This window comes from Oncorhynchus gorbuscha, linkage group LG01 (assembly GCF_021184085.1).
Source record: "Oncorhynchus gorbuscha isolate QuinsamMale2020 ecotype Even-year linkage group LG01, OgorEven_v1.0, whole genome shotgun sequence".
Classification (NCBI taxonomy): Eukaryota; Metazoa; Chordata; class Actinopteri; order Salmoniformes; family Salmonidae; genus Oncorhynchus; species Oncorhynchus gorbuscha.
The window spans coordinates 44,689,240-44,716,399 of NC_060173.1; the positions used below are offsets into that span (position 1 = coordinate 44,689,240).

Here is a 27,160-nt window from a genome sequence, read left to right on the forward strand (position 1 = left end):
CCAAAGGTTTGTCATATTTATTACTGCCACCTAGTGGATGGCATGATAACAGCAAAATACAGCAGTTAAGAAATGGGAGTGCATTCTCTTAATACATCTTTTACAAACCATTTCTCCATTTCCCACCGATTAAGACATACGCAGCCGACGGTATAGAATAACAAATGCAGAGAGCTAAGTCATCGTAATGTAAAGAATGAAAGAAGAAACTTTTATTTGAACATAATTATACAGGTAGCAGTGGAGTGTCAGCGGTGGGGGCGGTGAACTCTCACTCCTCTTTCTCACTGGCAGCTCTGAGGAGAAACAGATGAATGTGTGTTATTACCGACAAATTAAAGCCACATCATGAAGCTTGTACTCAAATTAAACGGTGTGTGTGTGTGGTGCATAATACACTCTAAACACACCGGTGTGCTGCCCTGAGACAGGTCGGGGGGTCACAGCCCAGGTAGGCCCCGTTCTCAAAACAATACTGGAGTAAAGCGGTGAAGCATGGGTCCTTGACGAGGATGTGCGGGTTGCCCACGACGATGAGCAGGGCTTTGGGCCGCGTGATGGCTACGTTAAAGCGCTTAGGGTTGGACAGGAATCCCAGTATGCTTTGCAGGTCGTTGCCCTGCACCAACTCATTTGCCCTCACCTGGAACAACAAGAGGTATTTTAGGTCTGTTTTAGGGTGAATTACAACTTCAATTCAGTCAATTTCAGCAAAGTGATATTCAGCTCATACAAAAGTGACACATTATTTAATATTTTTCAATTTCAGAATTGATTCCCTTAATTGAGAAGGAACGAAACCGAGACCCTGTAAAGGGAGGAATTAGTCTGAGTTCAATAATGAGCAGGACAGAGGAAAGATTGTAATATTACCGTGGACAAGATGATAACCAGAAACTCCTGTCCCTGGAACTCCTCCACAGAGCCCACCTTGATGTCAGACAGGCCCACCCGGTGGAGCAGCACACGGATCTTCTCCGACTGGAGAGGAGAGGTTCATGGTTCAGGGGTTCAGACCGGTGTTCAGAGTTGAGGGAAAACTGTACTACTGTGACAGAATGAGTCACTTTTTATGAGTTTGAGGCCTTTTAAAAATGTTAGCTTAGTAGATATCACCTTCTAGAGGCTTAGACTCTGGGGTGAACATCAAAACTAGCAGATTGACAAAACAGAATAGGACCAACCAGATGGCCGAAATGTGCACTACTAACCTGTTTCCTGTAGGGGGCGATGATGCCAATGTCACTAGCAGCTACAGGATTGTAGAGCTTCTTGGCCAGCTGGCAGCAGTACAGCATCACCTGTACCGCCTCTCCAGGGTTGAACCACGACGGGTTGTTGCCCTCCCTCATCTCTGTGCCCTAAGAGGGGGAATGGTGACTGGCATTATTGGTGTTCGACATCTAGGTTTTGCTCCAACCAAAGAGGAAAACCCATATTTGTCAAATTGTTCAAAAACTGTCAGTGGTAAGCAAGGAGAGGAAACGCTGATTGTTTGAGAAAGAGGCTGGAAGAGGACAGGAGGATATGAGTATGTAAAGACGAGACTATTTAGAAAGAGGCCATGTCTTGAGTTCCTTTTGGGTAAGTTCTGCCTGCGACTATGGGACACAGGTCATGCTACCTTGTCCCTGACCTGCTGTCTGTCCCCACTCCTCTTTTACAACTGCGGATGTAAAAAGGGCTTTAAAAAATACATTCAATTGATTGATTGACGAGAACAGGGAGTAAGAGACGGGGTCCTTACCCTGACTCCGTGGAAGATGAGGGGGAATCCCTTGGTTGGCAGACGGCTCCAGTGACAGAGGGAGTCCACTATGAGCCTCTGGGCCCTGACACACAGCTCCCCGTTGTAGAACAGTCTAGAGGGCAGGGCCAGGAGGGCCTCGTGGGAACGGTAGTTGTACACTAGCTTGGTAACCTGGAAGAGGAAGAAGAAAGGCCACCAGGAGAACGTGTCAACTGTGGTAGCATCTATTTACCACGCAGTCCTGTGTGGCTCAGTCGGCAGAGCTTGGTGATTGCAACACCAAGGGTCGTGGGCTTGATTTCAGCTGGGGATATCCATGAGTAAAATGCTTGCACACATGACTGTAGGTTATAAAACAAGTCTGCTAAATGGCATACATTATATTACAATGCAACGGCAAAACATTATGTAGAAAAACATGCAGAATTTGTATTCATAGTTGGTGGATTCACTATGCAGGATTTTAGTGATCATGGCACTGACAGGGATTGTGCGTGTGTCTACTCACCAGCACTGGGTTGTATCCGCCATTCTCTCTGGAGTACAGAGTGTTGGCCATCAGTCTCTCCAGCAGGGACACCCCCAGGCCGAACGCCTGCGCAAGCTTGGACTTCACAATTGGACCCAGCTGCCGGGGGTCTCCGGCCAGAACTATCTAAAGGATGGCGAGAGCAACAGAAAATATGACTCACTTCCTGATCAGGAGGCTACAGAACGCATGGTCAATTATGACTTATGTCAGTTACGGGCAATGGGTTGCTTTCTTCACAGTTGCGCCACTGTAGTAAGGATTGTAGATGTACTCTGTGTTCAATCTAACCTGTCCGTCTCTCTCTGACAGAAGCCCCAGAGGGATCAGTGCCTCTGGCTCCGTGGCTTGGCCAACCTCATCCAGAAACACATGGGTGAAATGACCCACACTGAGGAAACGCAGCAAAGAGACAATGATCTTAGATCAGGTTTACTACAGTTACGTTTCCTCTGGTGAGGGAGGTTAACACTGAACCCTATTACCCTCCCTCACCGCAGTCCAATCTGGTAGAACATGCCGGCGCTGGAACAGGTGCTGACCACAATCCTGTGAAAGGAGGCGTGTCGGATGTCCTCCCCAGCCTGAGAGTACTGCCTTAGAACCTCTGGGATGGCCTATGGAGATACAGAGGGAAATGGGATACAGACAGAGGCACGAACCGGTCGGAAAAAAATGGGACTGATGAAATTCCTGCAGCGGCAATGGGTGCAGTACCTCTTCCTGTCGACCGGAGGCGTTGACGCGGGCCAGGCTGGCAGAGTTCAGGTACCCACTTTCATGGAGACGGATACAGACGAGGTCTGCAGCACTGTTGGAGGGAGTGCACACCAGCACACGACTACTGGGCAGGCGGTGATACACCTATGGGAGGAGGCCACTATTATTTATTCAGGGAACTAAAATGGAGGGAAACTGCTGTAAATAACCAAATACAAGAAACTTGATAGAGCTTGCCAGGTGCGATGGAATCGATGGAACATACTACAAGTGCAAACCCTGCTCATCCGACCAGCTGACCCAAACAGTCAAAACATTTGAAAGAAAACCAATCCTATATAAACCGGGGGTTTGGTTGTTTATTTTTCTCACTGCATTGTTGGGAAGGGTCCGTAAGTAAGCATTTCACTGTTTGTCTACACCGGTTGTTTATCACGCATGTGACAATTAACATTCGATATCCATTGGGGTTAATTGCCTTCCTCAAGGGCATGTCGACAGATTTTACACTTAGTCGGCTCGGGGATTCAAACCAATGAACTTTTGGTTACTGGCCCAACGCTCTTAACCACTAGGATACCTCCCAGGTTGAGGGGTGTCTACCTGTAGTATGGACTCTATGAGCGTGATAGTCTTTCCTGTCCCTGGGGGTCCAAACAGGATGTACGGAGTGGGCCGACACTCCCCTGCCAGGATCCGCTTCACTGCCTCCCTCTGAGACGGGTTCAGCTGCTGGTTGAAAAACTGGCCTGGGTTAGGGATGGGTTTAGATGGCAGCCTGGAATCTGAGAGAATTAAAGAGGCTCAATACTCGTTCCCCTCTCCTTCACTGATCATTCATTCTGTCTCACAAATGTACTGAACTGTCCTAGTTAGGACACGAGTTCTAATGCCCTTCAGGTTTATGACACTTCAGCAGCTGTAGTATACAGATCATCTCTGTGCTGTCAGAATGAAGGACTCCCAATGCTTATATCACCTGGTTTGGTTTGTGTGGCCTTTGAGACCATGTCAACGGAGACGCTTGACAGCTTCACCCCATCGGTTGTGAGGGTGCCCTCTTTCACCTCCTCTGGACCCCACTCTCCCGTCCATAGAGGGGCCTGAAGCATCACAGCTTTAGGGAAGAACACTGGGAAGAGAGGAGAAGACGCACAATCAGTGGTGGACCAGACAGGAAATAAACTTTCCAGGGGTTGGGGTGAGAGAAGAAGAAATAGTTGACTAAATACAACACATTTTGGAAATGGGATTGAGAGAACAAAGCAAAGATCACCATTCTCTTCAAAGTGCTTGTTCTGGTCCAGTGCTAAGTGGCATCGCCTCATGGACAACCTGTCAACACAAACATCATCATACATAATCAATCTACTGTCAACACAAACATCATACATAATCCATATACTGTCAACACAAACATCATCATACATAATCAATCTACTGTCAACACAAACATCATACATAATCCATATACTGTCAACACAAACATCACCATACATAATCCATATACTGTCAACCTGTATACTGTCAACCTGTATACTGTCAACCTGTCACACATTATCTATGCTAAAGGAACAGAGATCAACACTTAGTGACACAGAAAGGATCCTTCCTAGAACCAGGACAAGGCAGGTACCTGTTGAAGGTGAACTCAACATCTAGAGGCTCTCCCAGATAGCCATGCTGAAACTCAGTGTTCACCCTCAGACTCACGTCCTCATCACTGATCTGTGGATATGGTCCACAAACAGTGTTCAGGTCAGTGTGAACAAAGCACAAGGAGAAATATCAGTGCGGCAAGCAAAACGCTAAGAAGATCAAAACCTGTGAGTACCTCTGTGACATAACCGATGTACTCCATCACCACGCCTCCACTGATTGGCTTCTTCAGTGCCACTCTGTCACCTGTAGAGCAGACAAAACACGATATCAAACATCTCAATTCAAGTATGGCTGACTCTGTGAAACGACACATTTCATTGTACCCATCTGGTGTGTGTGTGACAATCAAACGTTCCATTATTATTACAAGGCCAAATTAAGACTCAACAGATACCTATGAAGAGACTGGGCCTGCCCTCAGCCAGGCCAAGCACTTCTAGGTGCAGATAGATGGCGCCTCTCCTGAGGAGGGCTCCACTGATACTGAACTCCCTGAGCTCGCTTTCAGCTTGTAGCTCCTCCAGCCACAGCAGGGAGGAGAAACGGAGACGCATGTTGGCCGCCGACAGAGTCTGTCAGAAATAGAGGGAGATTAACTAATCCATTATTTTTCAGTGGAGGAGCAAAGGCCTCCATATCAAAATCCAGAGCGACTTTTCAATCAAAACCGAATTGGAGCCAGATTCCTGTAGGATGGTGGGAACAAAGCATGTAATAGACGATAGAAGACTTCCTTCCCTTACCTCTCCAAGACATGGCTGGGCCACCAAAACGTCACGGTCGGCCTCCATACAGTCCCGTAGAGCCTTGGGCACCGGGTAGTTACCCAGGAAGTTAGGCAGGTGGCGCTTAATCAGCCTGTGAAATAAAATAAGAATAGAAAGTCATAGGCTAGCGATTTTATCTAACTACACAGGAGGGGTGTAATTCTAACCACACAGGAGGGGTGTAATTCTAACCACACAGGAGGGGTGTAATTCTAACCACACAGGAGGGGTGTAATTCTAACCACACAGGAGGGGTGTAATTCTAACCACACAGGATGGGTGTAATTCTAACCACACAGGAGGGGTGTAATTCTAACCACACAGGAGGGGTGTAATTCTAACCACACAGGAGGGGTGTAATACATCAATGTGGACCAAACTGTCATCATTCAACATGTCCAACATGGGTAGAGTAACTAGGTTCAGGGGAAAAAAACATTTGATTATAGAGAAAACGTTGGTGGACAGTATCACCAACTAGTCAAGATTATCGTCATTATTCTATAGGGAAATGTGGTTTGCAGGTAGGCCGAACATACCTACACAACACAGAGACACTATCAGGGTGTAGTTTACCGTTGAGGTGGATGAGCAGCCATCACAGTGACCACCTGGGCAGCCTGAGGAAGGGGCAGTGGGGCTGCTGGGCAGTAGGGAGCAAAGGGCTGGAGAAGACTCTCCTCTTTACTGCCTACTGTGACCTCCAGACGCCTCCCAATGGTGAAAGAGGCGAAGTGCAGGAGCAGCAGCTCCGCACAACGCCCCAAGTTCCTAGGGTAAGATGGAGGGATACATAATCAATGATTTAAAAAACCTGAATCTTCAGAACAAATTGATTCAGTCAGATAATAGTGACACCACCAGAAAGACAACTATACCAGACTTGTATAGCAGCTAGCTAAAGCATGACTTACTTGGCTCGGCAGCCCACTTTCACAGATACCTTCTCCCCTGGTGCGATCTCCACGTCTCGCTCATCTGTCCGTATGGCAGACTTGTGAACAGTGTCCTGATGTGCCTCACCAGTTTCTCCAACCACATCTCCATCTATCTCACTCATCTCCTTCCCATCACCATTGAGCAGTACAGTAGGCCCAGCAGACCCGGACTGCGGGTAGAGAGCGGGACCCACCATGGGATTGTGCTTGCTGGATAGGCCCTGAATACCCCGATAGAGGATCTGTGTTAGAGCAGGAAGCTGTACAACACCCTCTCTCTGTCCCGGTGGGTCTGTCACAGTCCCTAGGTTGAACTGCTCCTCTGAGTCCCAGCCAGCAAACTCACAGCACTTCAGTCTATGGGTCTCAGATCCTCGGTTCCTGTCAAGAGAAAAGAGAATACAATGCATTCGGAAAGTATCCAGACGCCTTCCCTTTCTCCACATTGTTACGTTACAGCCTTATTCTAAAATGGATTACATTTATTTTTTTTATTTTTTAAACCTAATCTACATACAATACCACATAATGACAAATCGAAAACAGGTCTTTAGACATGTTTGCCAATGTACTAAAAATAAAAAACTGACTTTATTTAAATAAAAGTATTCAGAGCCTTTGCTATGAGAATCGAAATTGAGCTCAGGTGCATCCTGTTTCCATGGATCATCCTTGAGATGTTTCTACAACTTGAACACAGTGGCCTCTGAATACTTAAGGTATCAGTTTTTTTATTTTTTATTAAATTAGTAAAAATGTCTAAAACCCTGTTTTCACTTTGGCATTATGCGGTATTATGTGTAACGTACAAAATGTGAAGGGGTCTGAACACTTTCCGAATCCACTGTATATCTGGTACCACAGGAGGAAAGGTGTCAACCATATCAAACACATCGTTTCCATATGTTTTTTGCCATTCGCTCTGTTCCAGCCATTATTAAGAGTCGTCCTCTCGTCAGCAGCCTCCACTGTCTGGTGCTAGCCCCAAGGTTTGGAAGGCGGCTCATCTACTCTCCCTTCAAAGCTGGTGACCCTTGTGGCCTACATTTCTAAAAATCAAACAATTTCAAAACCTGCTTACCGAGCTAAAATATTAAAATCCTTGATTAATTCTCAGATCTTTCTTAGAACACATTTCATAGCTAAATGTACATCAGTTAGGTTTTAGACCAGGTCATTGCACTGCATCCCTAGTTATAAAAGTGGTTATTTGAATGGATAAAAGGCAACATTGTGCTGCCCTCTTCATTGACCTGTAAAAGGCCTTCGGTACTATTGATCACTTACTAATTCAGAGGCTTTCCTCAAATTGACTAGACCAGGCTGCATGTATCTGCAGCTCAAGGATGGAAAATTGCACAAGGTGCAACTTCGAAATTTGGTTGCTCATCAGCAGTTTCTCTCTTGTTATGTCAGTCACAGACAGTAACTCAATTAGCCCATGTCAGCTCATGTCAGCTTTTTAGATTGGTAAAGTAGTTAAGCAGCCAGCTTTCTAAACTAGCAGTAATAATGGTCAAATTAACGATCGGGGGGGGGGGGGGGGGGGGGGGGGGGGGGGGGGGCATGATTGTTAGTCACTCTCGCTCAGATAAATTACTAAAATCTGCAAACGTTTCTCTCCGCCTCATCGTAAAATGTGTAGAATTGCCGCAAACTTGCTATAGAAAACTGCAACATTTTCTCTACGCCCATGGCAAAATGTGCAGACTTCTGGAGATGTACCCTAAAACGTTCAATTTCTCGCTGCTGTCAAAAGGGGGGGACGCAAATATGTTTTGCTCGCACACACAACATTTTTGCTTAAAGCACCCAAAAAAGCTAGGGTCAGCTCTGACAGTGGGTATGGATGTGAGTACAGACCCATGATAACCCCCATCAAAGATGCCCATCCTGTTGTAACTAGTTTACTTCACAGATAGAACTCAAATGTGTTTTATTTGATGGTGTTAAATAAGTCAGGTTTTCTGGATATAACGAAAGGTGTCGATTCTGGGTCCTGCATAGGGCTGGATGATCGGCTTAATTGAAATGTTTTTGCGCAATATTCCAAATGTCTGTATTGATTTCATGAGCGTTTATGGCCGCTTGTTCTCGTCTTGTATTTTGGGTGGTCTCTTTCGCTCCTTCTGTGCTTTGTTCACCCCCCCATTTACCCCAGAGGTCTATATATAATGACGAGATGCACGCCTCCGCCATAATAATGGGAGTTGTCAAAGGCAGGCGACAAGCTTAGGTCCAAAATAAGCCCATTGAAACACATTGGGCTTATTTTGGACCAATTTTAGCTATGGTTTACACACAAACCAAGCCCTCGCGCTGCGTGACACGCCAACAAAGTTGAGAGAGCACATCTTCCTCCGACAAGCAGTTACATTTTCGATAGCCTAATGTCTGCTACAAGAACTTAGTCAGTATTAGGTCATGTGCATTGCATTATGCATGGTTCTAGATGCATATTTTTTTTCTACAAATGTTAAACTATTTGGATAAAATAAAGTTATTAGTGGGTCTTGTGGTTGTGGAAGGCTTATATTTAGCCTGGGTATAACATCACAAGTCCTGAATTCATTTGATGTGCTGTGTATTTGACCGTTAATTGTACAACGCCGCTTAGAGAACAATCATTATTTTATTTTTTAATTGAGACATATCCTGAATTGCCAACAAGTTTGAAAAAAGAGATATAGACCTGTACTTCACCCTGTTTACATTAGCAATATTGACTTGTCTGTAAAAAAAAATGTAACCACTTGTATACCGAGAATACTGTTGTGTATGGTATTGCCACCACAGTTGAACAGGCTCTATCTGAACCACAGTCTGCCTTCATTGTATTACAGAAAAACTTTCTTGACCTGAAATTAGTATTGAATGCAGTTAAAACTAAGTATATGTTGTTCTCTTGACATACAAATAACTGATGATTTAAGCATATGTACTTTAAAAATGGTGCCCATATTGATTGTGTCCCTGCTTACAAATATCTGGGCATCTATACCGAACAAAAATATCAACACAACATGTAAAGTGTTGGGCTGAAATAAATTATCCCAGAAATGTTCCACAAAAAGCAGTGCCTTAGACCGCTGCGCCACTCGGGAAGGTCTATACGTTTACTTTTGATACTTTGGCATATTTTACAAATTACATTTACTTTTGATACTTAAGTATATTTGAAAACAAATTTACTCAAGTCGTATTTTACTGGGTGACTTTCACTCGAGTCATTTTCTAATAAGGTATCTTTACTTTTACTCAAGGATGACAATTGGGCACTTTTTCCACCACTGGATGCGCTCGTGCCAAAAGCGTATCTATACTAAACAAATATATAAACTCAGCATGTAACGTGTTGGTACCATGTTTCATGAGCTGAAATTAAAGATTTCAGAAATGTTCCACAAGCACCAAAAGCTTATTTCTCTCAAAATGTTGTGCACAAATTTGTTTACATCCCTGTTGGTGAGCATTTCTCCATCTATCTCTATCGATATCTCTATCATCTAGATAGATAGAGAGATAGATATAGATATCTCTAGATATCTATAGATAGATATAGATATATCTAGATATCTCTAGAATCTATCTATCGATATCTCTAGATCTATCTATCTATCTATCGATATCTCTATCTATCGATATCTCTATATCTATCTATCGATATCTCTATATCTATCTATCGATATCTCTATATCTATCTATCGATATCTCTATATCTATCTATCGATATCTCTATATCTATCTATCGATATCTCTATATCTATCTATCGATATCTATATATCTATCTATCTATCTATCTATCTATCTATCTATCTATCTCTATCTATCTATCTATCTGATATATCTATCTATCTATCGATATCTCTATCTATCTATCTATCTATCTATCTATCTATCTATCTATCTATCTATCTATCTATCTATCTGAGATATCTAGATAGATAGATAGAGATATGGAGAGATAGAGATATCTATAGAGATAGAGATATCTATAGAGATATAGAGATGGATATAGATAGAGATATCTATAGAGATAGAGATATCTATAGATATATAGAGAAATAGAGATATCTATAGAGCTAGAGATATCGATAGATATATAGAGAGATATCGATAGATATATAGAGAGATAGAGATATAAAGATGGATATAGATAGAGATATAGAGAGATAGAGATGGATATAGATAGATACAGAGATATATAGAGATAGATATATAGATAGATATCTGTTATCAGCTTCTTGATATGCCACACCTGATAGGAGTGGCATTTCTTGTCAAAGGTAGATATCTAGATAGATATAGATATCTAGATATATCTATATCTCTATAGATATCTCTATAGATATCTCTATATATATCTCTATAGATATCTCTATATCTCTATAGATATCTCTATATCTCTATAGATATCTCTATAGATATCTCTATAGATATCTCTATAGATATCTCTATAGATATCTCTAGATATCTCTAGATATCTCTATCCATCTCTATAGATATCTCTATCTCTATAGATATCGATAGATATCTCTATCGATATCTCTATCTCTCCATATCTCTATCGATATCTCTATCTTTCTATCTAGATATCTCAGATAGATAGATATATAGAGATATCGATAGATATATAGAGATATCGATAGATAGATTATATAGATAGATAGATAGATATATCTAGATATCTATCCATCTCTCTCTCTCTATCTATCTAGATGATAGAGATATCGATAGATAGATAGATTATATAGATATATCTCTCGATATCTCTCTCTCGATATCTCTCTCTCTCGATATTTATCTAGATTATATCGATATCTAGATCGATATCTAGATCGATATCTCCTATCGATATCTCCTATCGATATCTCCTATCGATATCTCCTATCGATATCTCCTATCGATATCCTATCGATATCTCCTATCGATATCTCCTATCGATATATCTCCTATCGATATATCTCCTATATCTCCTATCGATATCTCCTATCGATATCTCCTATCGATATATCTCCTATATCTCCTATCGATATATCTCCTATCGATATCTCCTATCGATATCTCCTATCGATATCTCCTATCGATATCTCCTATCGATATATCTCTATATATATATATATCTATCTATATATCTATCCATCTCGATATCTATCTATATCCATCTCTAGATATATATATAGATATCTATATAGAGATAGAGATATCTATATATATAGATGTATATAGATATAAATAGATATAAATAGATATATATATAAGATATGCCACGCAGGGTCATTAGGTTTAGTACTCATCACTGCATGATTGGCCCTCTGATGTCACGTAGGTTGATATAAATGCAACCATAGCAATGTAAAGCCCTTTTAGAAAAAAGTCCCAGCTTTTTCTGCACTGTTTTTGGGGTAACATTTTCAAAATGTTGAACGTTCTGGTGCCTCTAGGTCAATTCAGAAAGCTCTTTGAGGACCTTATTGTTTTTTTACAACAGTGTTTTCTTTCTGCTTGCATTTGCATTTTGATGTGTTTTTTTTCTGTGATTTGTGTCATTCAGGGCTCACCTGATGAAATAAAAAGGTTAAATGTCTCACAATAAAATTATATTCAGAGTCTTCATCGGACAATGGTCCAAAAACTTGTGCTTAAATGTTATTACAGTGCGTTTGGAAAGTATTCAGACCCCTTTACTTTTTGTTACATTACAGCCGTATTCTAAAATGGATTAATAGTGACTCCCCATCCCGCATGAGGGAGCGTAATCATCGACTGACACTAATTAGCATAACGTAACGGACATAAATATTCCCATTCATGAAAATCACAAGTGAAATGTTGAGACACAGCTTAGCCTTTTGTTAATCACCCTGTCATCTCAGTTTTCCAAAATATGCTTTACAGCCAAAGCTAGACAAGCAATTTGTGTAAGTTTATCGATAGCCTAGCATAGCATTTTGTCCAGATAGCAGCAGGTAACTTGGTCACGGAAATCAGAAAAGCAATCAAATCAAATCATTTACCTTTGATGAACTTCGGATGTTTCACTCACGAGACTCCCAGTTAGATAGCCACGGTTCCTTTTTTCCAAAAATATTATTTTTGTAGGCGAAATAGCTCCGTTTGTTCTTCACGTTTGGCTGAGAAATCGCCCGGAAATTACAGTCACGAAAACACTGAAAAATATTCCAAATTAGCTCCATAATATCGACAGAAACATGGCAAACATCCTCAAGGTGTTTTTTAAATATCTATTCGAGTATATATCCACCGGGACAATTATTTTTTTAGTAGGACCGATTGGAAGAATGGCTACCTCTGTATTTTACGCGAGAATCACTCTGGGAACCATCAGGTGACCAGTTGCGCAATGTAGCCGCTTACGGGTATTCTTCAACATAAATGCGAAGAACTACATCACAATGCTGTAGACACCTTGGGGAATATGGAGAAAAAGTAATCTGGTTGATAGCCCATTCACTGCTCAATAGGGACACATTGGAACGCAGCGCTTTCAAAACATGAGTCACTTCCGGATTGGATTTTTCTCGGGCTTTCGCCTGCAATATCAGTTGTTATACTCACAGACAATATTTTTTACAGTTTTGGAAACTTTAGAGTGTTTTCGATCCTAAGCTGTCAATTATATGCATATTCTAGCATCTTGTCCTGACAAAATATCCCTTTTACTACAGGAATGTTATTTTTCAAAAAATTAAAATACTGCCCCCTAGTCACAAAAGGTGAAATAGTTTTTCCCCCCTCATGGTATCCTGGGAGGTCTACCCCGGGGGTTTGTGATAGAGGGGAGGTATGTGCCGTGACATTGGCTACCTCCGCTGGGAGTACCTGTGCTGGGCACCCCGACGGCAATAATTAGGGGGAGTGTTACTCACTATTTTTTGTAAGGGGACCACTTTGAGATGAGACAGAGGGCCGCACAGGTCTTTATTTGTTGTACTTTTTATTCCAATATTATCAATTGAGAGCAAATTTAGAGCACATGCAATTGATTTGATGTACAGCACATCACAAATATATACATACACACATCAAATAGGCTACATCCCATGTATTAGACCCATATTAAGGGTTACCTCAGTAGTTGGATGAGCAAAAATTGTCCCTTCTGCTCCTTGACTGAATTCCTTCTAAATGTATAGTCTGTTGTTGCTATTCTTGTGAGGCAATCCAGGTGTGCATTGGTCAGTCTGTGAAACTAAAGCAGAGAAACAATGTTCATTGTTGAAAATGTTGCACACTGCTTAAGAAGTGGATACTCTGTGTCTGACACAAGGCTCCAGAAATGGGTAACACATGATCTTAGTTCACCCTACAATGTGTCATAGGCCTGCAGCTCCACTATCTCACTCTCTATTCCAGCACTGTCAGGACAGAGGGTTGTGATGACTGGGGTCAGAGATGACAGTAGCACATGAAAAGGGGTTCTCAATGATGTTGTACTCCATGAATCTTTACTCAAACTCCAAATTCAACTCCTCCAACACACGCACAAATGCATCATAGCTTAAATGTGTCAGTATGTCAGGGTTGGATGTGGTGACTGCTCTGAGGTTTGGGAAATGAACAAACTATCAGGTATGAACAGTGTGGTGATTTTATGTTGAAACGCTGTGACCACACGCAGCATTTTGCCCAGAGTTTTAGCTTTCCCTTGGAGCTGGAGATACACTGTGTTCAGGTGGCAGGTGATGTCAGTTAAAACAAATATAGCCAGCTTTAATATCCAGTGTGGCTCTCCCCTTGCTTGCAACAAATTCACAGATTTGAGGGTGGAGAGAAAGAAATATTTCAAGAACTCTGCCACGAGACAGCCATCTCACCTCATTGTGAAATATCAAGTTGCCGTATTCTGTCTGGTATTCCTCCAGTAACTGGTGGAATTGCCGGTGATTCAGTGTCCTCGCAATAAATGTTCACCACCAACACGACTTGCTGCATCACATTCTGTAAGTCACAGTCTTTGAGTTTAGCCACAAGTGCTTCCTGATGAATGATACAATGAAACATAACAAATTTGTGAATATCCTCTCTTTTTCTCATCAGGCCTATGAGTCCCTTCTCCTTCCCTCGTATGTTTGGGCCACCGGCAGTGCACATAGTTGCCAGATTTGACCGGTCAATATTATTAACAGCAAAAAATGTAACAAGGGCTTTCAGAATATCCTCTCCTCGTGTTTGTCCCTGAAGGGGAAGTAAACCTAAAAGTTTCTCTCGGAACAACTCGTTTTGCGGGAAGCGGATCCAAACACATAATTGGGCAATGTCACTTACATCAGTGCTTTCGTCAAGTGCGATACTAAAACACGGATCTGTCAGTAATCAGTTGCTTAGCGATGTCCTCGCTGATGTCTTTCATGCATCGTGTTAAGGTCGAGTCAGAGTCACAGTCCCTTATGTGTTCTTAAGGACCTTCAATGCTGCTGAAATGTTTTAGTACCCTTCCCCAGATCTGTGCCTCGACACAGTCCTGTCTCGGAGCTCTACGGACAATTCCTTCGACCTCATGGCTTAGTTTTTGCTCTGACATGCACTGTCAACTGTGGGACCTTATATAGACAGGTTGGTGTCTTTCCAAATCATGTCCAATCAATTGAATTTACCACAGGTGGATTCCAATCAAGTTGTAGAAACATCTCAAGGATGATCAATGGTAACAGGATGCACCCAAGCTCAATTTCTAGTTTCATAGCAAAGTGTCTGAATACTTGTTTGAATAAATTAGCAAAAATGTCTAAACCGGTTTTTGCTTTGTCATTATTGGGTATTGTTTGTAGACTGATGAGTAAAACATTTAAAATTATTTTTAGAATAAGGCTGAAATGTAACAAAAGTTGGAAAAAAAAGGGATCCGAGTACCTTCCCGAATGCACTGTAAAACAAACACATTTCTACAAAAGCCTTCATGAGGGTATTTACAGATTTACAGGGTAGTTCTCTCTCATTTAAGACAAGTACACACTCCATGGCTGACTCACTGTATCCAGACAACCAGCTCCCGGCTCTCTCCCAGCAGCAGAACCCCAAAGTGTGTCTTGTCGCCAACCACCAGGCCCCCCTTGTCCTCCAGGAGACTATTGATCTCCGCCTCTGGGACGGACCTGTTATTGACAGTATTCATACTGTTGGAGGAAAAAGACCAGAGGTAATGGTGTAGGTTAGTGGCCCAAGTCCTAATTCATTATCAGCCTTTAATACCATATGAATTCCTCCTGAGATTTCACCCAACATACATGGTGGAATTCTGATAATGCCATGAGACCATCATAGGTCATTTCATTGATACAAGGGTTTGTGTGTGTAGCAGTGGGAAATGTATTAATTCACTGATCATTGTCCAGGGCCTATTTTTGTAGCGAATTGTGTTGGCTGGGAGCCGGGCACAGAGCCCTCCAACAGAACTGTTTGTGGTTATTTACCTGTGTTGGCTGGTAGCCGGGCACAGAGCCCTCCAACAGAACTGTTTGTGGTTATTTACCTGTGTTGGCTGGTAGCCGGGCACGGAGCCCTCCAACAGAACTGTTTGTGGTTATTTACCTGTGTTGGCTGGTAGCCGGGCACAGAGCCCTCCAACAGAACTGTTTGTGGTTATTTACCTGTGTTGGCTGATAGCCGGGCACAGAGCCCTCCAACAGAACTGTTTGTGGTTATTTACCTGTGTTGGCTGATAGCCGGGCACAGAGCCCTCCAACAGAACTGTTTGTGGTTATTTACCTGTGTTGGCTGATAGCCGGGCACAGAGCCCTCCAACAGAACTGTTTGTGGTTATTTACCTGTGTTGGCTGGTAGCCGGGCACAGAGCCCTCCAACAGAACTGTTTGTGGTTATTTACCTGTGTTGGCTGGTAGCCGGGCACAGAGCCCTCCAACAGAACTGTTTGTGGTTATTTACCTGTGTTGGCTGGTAGCCGGGCACGGAGCCCTCCAACAGAACTGTTTGTGGTTATTTACCTGTGTTGGCTGGTAGCCGGGCACAGAGCCCTCCAACAGAACTGTTTGTGGTTATTTACCTGTGTTGGCTGGTAGCCGGGCACAGAGCCCTCCAACAGAACTGTTTGTGGTTATTTACCTGTGTTGGCTGGTAGCCGGGCACAGAGCCCTCCAACAGAACTGTTTGTGGTTATTTACCTGTGTTGGCTGGTAGCCGGGCACAGAGCCCTCCAACAGAACTGTTTGTGGTTATTTACCTGTGTTGGCTGGTAGCCGGGCACAGAGCCCTCCAACAGAACTGTTTGTGGTTATTTACCTGTGTTGGCTGGTAGCCGGGCACGGAGCCCTCCAACAGAACTGTTTGTGGTTATTTACCTGTGTTGGCTGGTAGCCGGGCACAGAGCCCTCCAACAGAACTGTTTGTGGTTATTTACCTGTGTTGGCTGGTAGCGGGGCACAGAGCCCTCCAACAGAACTGTTTGTGGTTATTTACCTGTGTTGGCTGGTAGCCATGCACAGAGCCCTCCAGCAGTAGAAGGACTGGCTGCTTTCCACCACCACCAGGCTGACCATGTCCCCAGGGGAGGGACGGAACCCGGCCGGGAGTAGAAGGTTGTCCAGGCTGAAGAACACACTGTCCTCCACCACGCCGCTGCTGCCAAACACACTGGACACACGCACCTGGGTAGGGTGGGGGTATGGGGGGAGAGTGTGTGTGCAGAGAAGGAAGTGAGACTAGACCTTCAATGCTGCAGAAATGATTTTAGTACCCTTCCCCAGATCTGTGCCTCGACACAATCCTGTCCCGGAGCTCTACGGACAATTCCTTCGACCTCATGGCTTGGTTTTTGCTCTGACATGCACTGTCAACTGTGGGACCTTATATAGACAGATGTGTGCCTTTCCAAATCAGAAGGGGGTGAGACTAAAAGTTTGTATCGTCACATTAATGTGGACTTGACGGTGATAATTGGAGTACAGATCAAAGTCCATGGGCACGAAACATGTAGGTACTGCATGTTGCCATGTCTTCAGTGAGGTAAAGTTGAAATGCCACGTGCAAGGAATGAATGAATGAAGTTCTAGAGGGACTGACCTGGTCCATGCGGCGGTAGCGTAAGGGGGACACAGACCGGGCCTGGCTGCTCCACTGGGTGGGACTAATAAAGTACTGGGCCTGGACCCAGTCCCCTTTCATGGGTTCAAAACCTGATTGACAGGAGCAAGGAATTTAAAAAAAGGAAGCATAGAATAGGAAATTAAAGGCTAAACGGGTATAGCATAGGGGACAACTTGGCAGCATAGAAAAAGAATAGTACAACATAAATAGGAGTAAATCTATTTTGATTGTTGACAGTACCATCACAAAGAGCTTCTCGTGGAAAAAAAGTGGTCTGATTGATGAAGCCACCGTCCCGGTCACATGACGTCACAGTACCAATCAGAGGACGGAGCTGGTTGCTGTCTGTCTCCAGGGAGGCTCCTCCCCCTCCTTCCTCCCAGGCATCAGCGTTCTTCTCCACCTGAGGAATGGAATGGCCACAGTTGTCACCAAATCAAATCAAATTTATTTATATAGCCCTTCGTACATCAGCTGATATCTCAAAGTGCTGTACAGAAACCCAGCCTAAAACCCCAAACAGCAAACAATGCAGGTGTAAAAGCACGGTGGCTAGGAAAAACTCCCTAGAAAGGCCAAAACCTAGGAAGAAACCTAGAGAGGAACCAGGCTATGTGGGGTGGCCAGTCCTCTTCTGGCTGTGCCGGGTAGAGATTATAACAGAACATGACCAAGATGTTCAAATGTTCATAAATGACCAGCATGGTCAAATAATAATAAGGCAGAACAGTTGAAACTGGAGCAGCAGCACAGTCAGGTGGACTGGGGACAGCAAGGAGCCATCATGTCAGGTAGTCCTGGGGCACGGTCCTAGGGCTCAGGTCCTCCGAGAGAGAGAAAGAAAGAAAGAGAGAATTAGAGAGAGCATTTGTGGGGTGGCCAGTCCTCTTCTGGCTGTGCCGGGTGGAGATTATAACAGAATGTGGCCAAGATGTTCAAATGTTCATAAATGACCAGCATGGTTGAATAATAGTAAGGCAGAACAGTTGAAAGGCCGACCACAACAGTGAATCAACCCACCCAGGTGACGCACCCCCCCCAGGGACGGCATGACATTTACATTTACATTTAAGTCATTTAGCAGACGCTCTTATCCAGAGCGAGCCCCAGCAAGCCAGTGACTCAGCCCCCGTAACAGGGTTAGAGGCAGAGAATCCCAGTGGAAAGAGGGGAACCGGCCAGGCAGAGACAGCAAGGGCGGTTCGTTGCTCCAGAGCCTTTCCGTTCACCTTCCCACTCCTGGGCCAGACTACACTCAATCATATGACCCACTGAAGAGATGAGTCTTCAGTAAAGACTTAAAGGTTGAGACCGAGTTTGCGTCTCTGACATGGGTAGGCAGACCGTTCCATAAAAATGGAGCTCTATAGGAGAAAGCCCTGCCTCCAGCTGTTTGCTTAGAAATTCTAGGGACAATTAGGAGGCCTGCGTCTTGTGACCGTAGCGTACGTGTAGGTATGTACGGCAGGACCAAATCAGAGAGGTAGGTAGGAGCAAGCCCATGTAATGCTTTGTAGGTTAGCAGTAAAACCTTGAAATCAGCCCTTGCTTTGACAGGAAGCCAGTGTAGAGAGGCTAGCACTGGAGTAATATGATCAAATTTTTTGGTTCTAGTCAGGATTCTAGCAGCCGTATTTAGCACTAACTGAAGTTTATTTAGTGCTTTATCCGGGTAGCCGGAAAATAGAGCATTGCAGTAGTCTAACCTAGAAGTGACAAAAGCATGGATTAATTTTTCTGCATCATTTTTGGACAGAAAGTTTCTGATTTTTGCAATGTTACGTAGATGGAAAAAAGCTGTCCTCGAAATGGTCTTGATATGTTCTTCAAAAGAGAGATCAGGGTCCAGAGTAACGCAGAGGTCCTTCACAGTTTTATTTGAGACGACTGTACAACCATTAAGATTAATTGTCAGATTCAACAGAAGATCTCTTTGTTTCTTGGGACCTAGAACAAGCATCTCTGTTTTGTCCGAGTTTAATAGTAGAAAGTTTGCAGCCATCCACTTCCTTATGTCTGAAACACATGCTTCTAGCGAGGGCAATTTTGGGGCTTCACCATGTTTCATTGAAATGTACAGCTGTGTGTCATCCGCATAGCAGTGAAAGTTTACATTATGTTTTCGAATAACATCCCCAAGAGGTAAAATATATAGTGAAAACAATAGTGGTCCTACAACAGAACCTTGAGGAACACCGAAATGTACAGTTGATTTGTCAGAGGACAAACCATTCACAGAGACAAACTGATATCTTTCCGACAGATAAGACCTAAACCAGGCCAGAACATGTCCGTGTAGACCAATTTGGGTTTCCAATCTCTCCAAAAGAATGTGGTGATCGATGGTATCAAAAGCAGCACTAAGGTCTAGGAGCACGAGGACAGATGCAGAGCCTCGGTCCGATGCCATCAAAATGTCATTTACCACCTTCACAAGTGCCGTCTCAGTGCTATGATGGGGTCTAAAACCAGACTGAAGCATTTCGTATACATTGTTTGTCTTCAGGAAGGCAGTGAGTTGCTGCGCAACAGCCTTCTCTAAAATCTTTGAGAGGAATGGAAGATTCGATATAGGCCGATAGTTTTTTATATTTTCTGGGTCAAGGTTTGGCTTTTTCAAGAGAGGCTTTATTACTGCCACTTTTAGTGAGTTTGGTACACATCCAGTGGATAGAGAGCCGTTTATTATGTTCAACATAGGAGGGCCAAGCACAGGAAGCAGCTCTTTCAGTAGTTTAGTTGGAATAGGGTCCAGTATACAGCTTGAAGGTTTAGAGGCCATGATTATTTTCATCATTGTGTCAAGAGATATAGTACTAAAACACTTGAGCGTCTCTCTTGATCCTAGGTCCTGGCAGAGTTGTGCAGACTCAGGACAACTGAGGTTTGGAGGAATACGCAGGTTTAAAGAGGAGTCCGTAATTTGCTTTCTAATAATCATAATCTTTTCCTCAAAGAAGTTCATGAATTTATCACTGCTAAAGTGCAAGTCATCCTCTCTTGGGGAATGCTGCTTTTTAGTTAGCTTTGCCACAGTATCAAAAAGGAATTTCGGATTGTTCTTATTTTCCTCAATTAAGTTAGAAAAATAGGACGATCGAGCAGCAGTAAGGGCTCTTCGGTACTGCACTTTACCGTCCTTCCAAGCTAGTCGGAAGACTTCCAGTTTGGTGTGGCGCCATTTCCGTTCCAATTTTCTGGAAGCTTGCTTCAGAGCTCGGGTATTTTCTGTGTACCAGGGAGCTAGTTTCTTATGAGACAGAACATAGTATGCATGTGTCTCTATTAGAGGTCGACCATTGTGATTTTTCAACGCCGATACAGATTATTGAAGGACCAAAAAAAAGCTGATACCGATTAATCAGCCGATTTTTAAAATGTATTTGTAATAATGACAATTACAACAATACTGAACGAACACTTATTTTAACATAATATAATACATCAATAAAAATCTATTTAGCCTCAAATAAATAATGAAAAATGTTAAATTTGCTTTAAATAATGCAAAAACAAAGTGTTGGAGAAGTAAAAGTGCAATATGTGCCAAGTAAAAAAGCTAACGTTTAAGTTCCTTGCTCAGAACATGAGAACATATGAAAACTTTTAACATGAGTCTTCAATATTCCAAGGTAAAAGGTTGAAGTTTGTCGGTTGTAGTTATTTTAGGAATTATAGGACTATTTCTCTCTATACCATTTGTATTTCATTAACCTTTTGACTATTGGATGTTCTTATAGGCACTTTAGTATTGCCAGTGTAACAGTAAAGCTTCCATCCCTCTCCTCGCTCCTCCCTGGGCTCGAACCAGGAACACAATGACAACAGCCACCCTCGAAGCAGCGTTACACATGCAGAGCAAGGGGAACAACCATTCTATTAGCTATCTATTAGCTAACGCTATTAGCGCACACCCCGCTAACTAGCTAGCCATTTGACATCGGTTACACCAGCCTAATCTACGGAGTTGATAGGCTTGAAATCATAAACAGCGCAATGCTTAACGCACAACGAAGAGCTGCTGGCAAAACGCACAAAAGTGCTGTTTGAATGAATGCTTACGAGCCTGCTGCTGCCTACCACCGCTCAGTCAGACTGCTCTATCAAATCATAGACTTAGTTATAAAATATCACACAGAAATACGAGCAGTATTTTAATATGGTCGAATCCGGAAACTATCATTTTATCTTTATTTAACCAGGCAAGTCAGTTAAGAACACATTCTTATTTTCAATGACGGCCTGGGAACAGTGGGTTAACTGCCTGTTCAGGGGCAGAACGACAGATTTGTACCTTGTCAGCTCGGGGGTTTGAACTCGCAACCTTCTGGTTACTAGTCCAACGCTCTAACCACTAGGCTACGCTAGGCTACGCTGCCGCCCATCATCTCGAAAATAAGACGTTTATTCTTTCCGTGAAATACGGAACCGTTCCGTATTTTATCCAACCTTCAATATTATGTCATAATTATGTAAAATTCTGGCAAATTAGGCGGACCAAACTGTTGCATATACACGGACTCTGCGTGCAATGAACGCAAGAGAAGTGACACAATTTCACCCGGTTAATATTGCCTGCTAACCTGGATTTACTTTTAGCTAACTATACAGGTTTAAAAAGATATACTTCTGCGTATTGATTTTAAGAAAGGCATTGATGTTCATGGTTAGGTACACATTGGAGCAACGATACGCACCGCATCTATTATATGCAACGCAGGACACACTAGTAATATCATCAACCATGTGTAGTTAACTAGTGATTATGATTGATTGATTGTTTTTTATAAGATAAGTTTAATGCTAGCTAGCAAGTTACCTTGGCTTACTGCATTCACGTAAAAGGCAGTCTCCTCATGGAGTGCAATTAGAGGCAGGTGGTTAGAGCGTTGGACTAGTTAACTGTAAGGTAGAGGTTGTAAGATTGAATCCCCCGAGCTGACAAGGTGAAAATCTGTCATTCTGCCCCTGAACGAGGCAGTTAACCCACTGTTCCTAGGCCGTCATTGAAAATAAGAATGTGTTCTTAACTGACTTGCCTGGTTAAATAAGGATTAAATAAATGTGTAACAAAAAAAAACTTTTTTATAGAAAAATCGATGTCCAAAAATACCAATTTCCGATTGTTATGAAAACTTGAAATCGGCCCCAATTAATCAGCCATTCCGATTAATCGGTCGACCTCTAGTTGCAACACATGACAACAACATGGTAGCAACACAACATTACAATATCATGGTAGCAACAACATGGCAGCAGCACAACAACATGGGAGAAACATTATTGGGCACAGACAACAGCACAAAGGGCAAGAAGGTAGAGACAACAATACATCACGTGACGCAGCCACAACTGTCAATAAGTTTCCATGATTAAGTCTTTGAATAAAAATAACATATTGTAAAAAAAGACATTGTTGAAACCTTTAGTCATTTCTAGAGCCTGACCTAATTTAATATATTAAATCGGCTGATATTAGCCTTTTACAGATGTATTTGTATCAGATATATTTAATCCTCCGAAAAGGACCAATATAAGATGCAGAGAAAACACACCAAAATCCCCGTCCCCATCATAGACTGACTTTTTGTAAAGAGGGTGCTCTTTACATGGCAGTAAGCCTATCTTTCCTTGGAGCGCTACAGCAAGACTCAACACTATTCTCCAACGCAACTACACCAGTCAGAGAGGAGTGAAGTTACTGCTTCTACGGTGAGTGCCGAGTCGATAGAATCTTGCCAGCTCAATAAAGTGCAAAAAATACACACTGGCCATATACTGTTACGTAAAGTGTCATGGTAGGGTGTTGTGACAAACAATGGATTCTATGCCCAAATGTAAAGCAAGCAGAATGTTCTACTCTGTGGTAATATTATCGTTACAGCCCTTTAATGAAGACTGCAAAATCTGGAGTGTTATATTTGCTCTTTGCCAAGGGTATTCCTCAAGCTCTGTCATTCAAATATTTTCCGAGACACTAAAAAAAACATAGAAGGTTACAAAGTAGTGCTTCATAGCTACACTTGGATACATGTGTTGTCACCTGTCAGGGACTGGTGCAAATTCACTTTTCGCCAACCCCATTTCCACGACGAGTGCTAGCTAGCTAGCTAACTACCTGTGAGTGTACTTGACGCCATTCACATTAATGTTCTTTCCTCAAATATAAGAAATCAGCTTTCTGAGTATCTTTATAGGCCTGTTCAAAGCACAATCCTTAAACATTTTTATTTTATTATTGAAGCTATAATAAAAATACATGCAGATATTGTATATTATATTTCCACTCTAAAATCGGACCAAAAATCTCACATCGGTCGGGCTCTAGTCATTTCACCCGGGAATTGTAATAAAGGCCAGGATAAGAAGTAAGAAACCAATTTAAATAGTGAGACCCAGCCAGGTCTCATCTCCGTAGATAACAAAACCATACGGGTTAAAGTAAGGTCTTGGTCAAAGTGTCTCACCCTCAGTGCTTTCCACCCTCCTTGGGCACTATCTCGTACTGCAAGGCCGTTGACTGCATCCCCGACTCTGAGCGGCACGCCACCCAGCACCTCTCCAGTGGTGAAGTAGACATCGTCGTCGATCATGCCGTAGTCCTGACACAGCAGGGTCACCACGCCGCAGCGCAGGTTGCGGACCTCCTCCATCGCTGACACACAAAAGATTATGACTGGTCATTGATCATTGCATTGAAAAGCTGAGTGACAAGAAAAAGTATGTGAACCCTTTGGAAGTACCTGGATTTCTGCAAAAATTGGTCATCAAATTTGATCTGATCTTCATCTAAGTCACAACAATAGACAAACAAAGTGCTTAAACTCATAACACACAATTTGTATTGTTCTGGTCTATATTGAATACATCATTTACATTCACAGTGTAGGCTGGGAAAAGTATAGGCCCCTTGGGGGCACAGTACGGCCCACGAGACTGTTGTTTACCCCCAATTTCGTCGTTTGGTAGTTACAGTCTTGTCCCATCCCTGCAACTCCCGTACGGACTCAGGAGAGGCGAAGGTCGAGAGCCATGCGTCCTCTTAAACACGAACCAGCCAAGCAGCACTGCTTCTTGACACAATGTCCGCTTAACCTGGAAGCCAGCCACACTAATGTGTTGGAGGAAACACCGTACACCTGGCGACCGTGTCAGTGTGCACGCCCCCGGCCCGCCACAGGAGCCACTAGAGCGCAATGGGACAAGGAAATCTCTGCCTGCAAAACCCTCATAACGCCAATTGTGCGCCGCCTCATGGGTCTCCCAGTCACGGCCAGCTGTGAAACAGACTGGGATCAAACCTAGGTCTGTAGTGACGCGATGCAGTGCCTTAGACCGCTGCACCACTCGGGAGGCCCCCGCAAATTGATTAACAAACAATTGGTCCCTCAAAATGCAGCCCTCCATTGACTTTCAAAATCCCCATGTGGCCCTCGAGCCAAAAAGTTTGCCCACCCCTGTCCTAGGCTAATGATTTCTCAAAAAGCTAATTGGAGTCAGCTAATCTGAATCAATGAGACGAGATTGGAATGTTGGTTAGAGCTGCCTTGCCATATTTTTAAAAAACTCACAATTTGAATTTGCTATTCCCAGGAAGCATTGCCTGATGTGAACCATGCCTCAAACAAAAAGAGATCTTAGAAGACCTAAGATTAAGAATTGTCTTGGATACAGCTGGAAAGGGTTACAAAAGTACCTTGATGTTTATCAGGCCACAATAAGACAAATTGTATATAAATAGAGAAAGTTCAGCACTGTTGCTACTCTCCCTAGGAGTGGCCATCCTGCAAAGATGACAGTGCAGAATGCTCAATGAGGTTAAGAAGAATCCTAGAGTGTCAGCTAAAGCCTGGGCATCTCTGGAACATGCTAACATCTGACGAGTCTACGATATGTGAAACACTAAAACAAGAATGGTGTTCATGGGAGGACACCACAGAAGAAGCCACTGCTGTCCAAAAAACCATTGCTGCACGTCTGAAGTTTGCAAAAGTGCACCTGGATGTTTCACAGCACTACTGGCACAATAGTCTGTGAACAGATGAAATTACAGTTGAGTTGTTTGAAAGGAACAAAAACACTATGTGTGGAGAAAAAAAAGGCACAGCACACCAACATCAAAACCAGTATGGTGGAGGGAGCATCATGGTTTGGGGCTGCTTTACTGCCTGGACAGCTTGCTATCAGCCACGGAAAAATAAATTCCCAAGTTCATTCTGTAGCTCAGTTGGTAGAGCATGGCGCTTGTAACGCCAGGGTAGTGGGTTCGATCCCCGGGACCACCCATACGTAGAATGTATGCACACATGACTGTAAGTCGCTTTGGATAAAAGCGTCTGCTAAATGGCATATATTATATTATTATAAGACATTTTGCAGGAAAATGTTAGGCTATCTGTTCGCCAATTGAAGCTCAACAGAAGTTGGGTGATGCAACATGACAACAACCCAAAACACAGAAATCAACAACAGAATGGCTTCAACAGAAGAAAATACACCTTCTGGAGTGGCCCAGTCAGAGTCCTGACCTCAACCTGATTGAGATGCTGTGGCTTGACCTCGAGAGCGGTTCCCACCAGACATCCCAAGAATATTGCTTAACTGAAACAGTTTTGTAAAGACGAATAGGTCAAAATTCCTCCTGACAGTTGTACAGGTCTGATCCGCAACTACAGAAAACATTTGGTTAAGGTTATTGCTGCCAAAGGAGGGTATACCAGTTATTAAATCCAAGAGTTCACATACTTTTTCCACTCTGCACTGTGAATGTTTACACTGTGTTCAATAAAGACATAAACGTATAACTGTTTGTTATTCGTGTAAGCAGACGGTGTTTGTATTGTTTTGACCTAGATGAAGACCAATTTATGCACAAATCCAGGTATTTCCAAAGGGTTCACATACTATTTCTCGTCACTGTAACTGTCAAGGTTTTTTGACTAAATCAGAGATTTCACACAGAAAAGTAGTTAAAATTCCTTTGAGAACAGGTGGGTTGTAGCCACTGGCAATGTTGGATCGATCACATTCTGGGATTTATAGCACTCATTTGCTGTCGACTGAAACAGGACAGGTGCATTGAGAAGCTGTCAGGCTGCTTGGTGAGCTCATTTGAAGACTTACCTGCGCCATATAACCCATCCACTTCAGCCTCCTCTACCTTTCTCCATAGTGGGGCCAGCAACTTGGCTATCACACACTGCACTGCTGTTACCATGTCTGCAAGTAGCTAGATGCTGAAGGTGGTGCTACTGTAAATGAGGGCAGAGGAGAAAACAAAACAATGTGACTGGTGGTTTGTCAAACTCATTTACATAAGTGTGGCCACTATTGCACTTGATTGCTTTATCGGTCAAGCAACGCATTGCACTTGATAGCTAATACAATTGCCGTTGCATCTAATTTATTAGCACGCTAATGTTGCCAGCTATGCGAACAGTAGCTAGTTGACTGACATTATGCTTCCACAACTCGTCTTTATTGCAGGTTTGTAGCTGAAAATACAACACGGTGCATAACCTGACTAATAAAATATTGCTTTATTCCTGAGAAATTGTTGTACAAGGCAACATACCTCTGTTGCAGCAAATTGCTCTTCGTAAATGTGTTCACGTGCTGCTTTCTCACACACGCGACTAAAAAGATGTAATTGCGTGCGCGCACACGGACACCTTTCTTCAAATAGTCCCGCCAACTCGAACGTTAGCAAGAGCATTGAAAAAAAGGTCT

At 43.0% G+C, this 27,160-nt stretch overlaps 1 protein-coding gene across 1 annotated transcript; it reads right to left on the reverse strand.

Annotated features, from left to right (window-relative positions):
* Window positions 1-27,160, reverse strand: mov10l1 (Mov10 like RISC complex RNA helicase 1). Its single transcript, XM_046320041.1, has 25 exons — window positions 27,006-27,160; window positions 26,555-26,682; window positions 23,899-24,086; window positions 17,672-17,834; window positions 17,408-17,520; window positions 16,805-16,992; window positions 15,361-15,504; window positions 6,343-6,747; window positions 6,005-6,199; window positions 5,405-5,519; window positions 5,056-5,233; window positions 4,834-4,904; window positions 4,636-4,727; window positions 4,276-4,334; window positions 3,979-4,131; window positions 3,603-3,784; window positions 2,997-3,143; window positions 2,775-2,896; window positions 2,571-2,670; window positions 2,259-2,405; window positions 1,748-1,921; window positions 1,212-1,361; window positions 874-981; window positions 411-643; window positions 1-296 (listed from the first exon to the last, which is right to left on the reverse strand). Exons 2-25 carry the CDS (start codon window positions 26,646-26,648, stop codon window positions 272-274), a joined length of 3,546 nt encoding a protein of 1,181 aa, XP_046175997.1. The 5' UTR covers window positions 26,649-26,682; window positions 27,006-27,160; the 3' UTR covers window positions 1-271.

Bases quoted from the DNA above. Each gene is read 5' to 3' on its own strand.
- mov10l1 (XM_046320041.1), bottom strand. From the start codon at position 26,648: ATGGTAACAGCAGTGCAGTGTGTGATAGCCAAGTTGCTGGCCCCACTA. The intron at 5,234-5,404 runs GTAAGGGAAGGA...TATTTCTGACAG, and splicing joins CCCAGCCATGTCTTGGAGAG to ACTCTGTCGGCGGCCAACAT. The intron at 644-873 runs GTAATATTACAA...TTGTTGTTCCAG, and splicing joins TGGTTATCATCTTGTCCACG to GTGAGGGCAAATGAGTTGGT.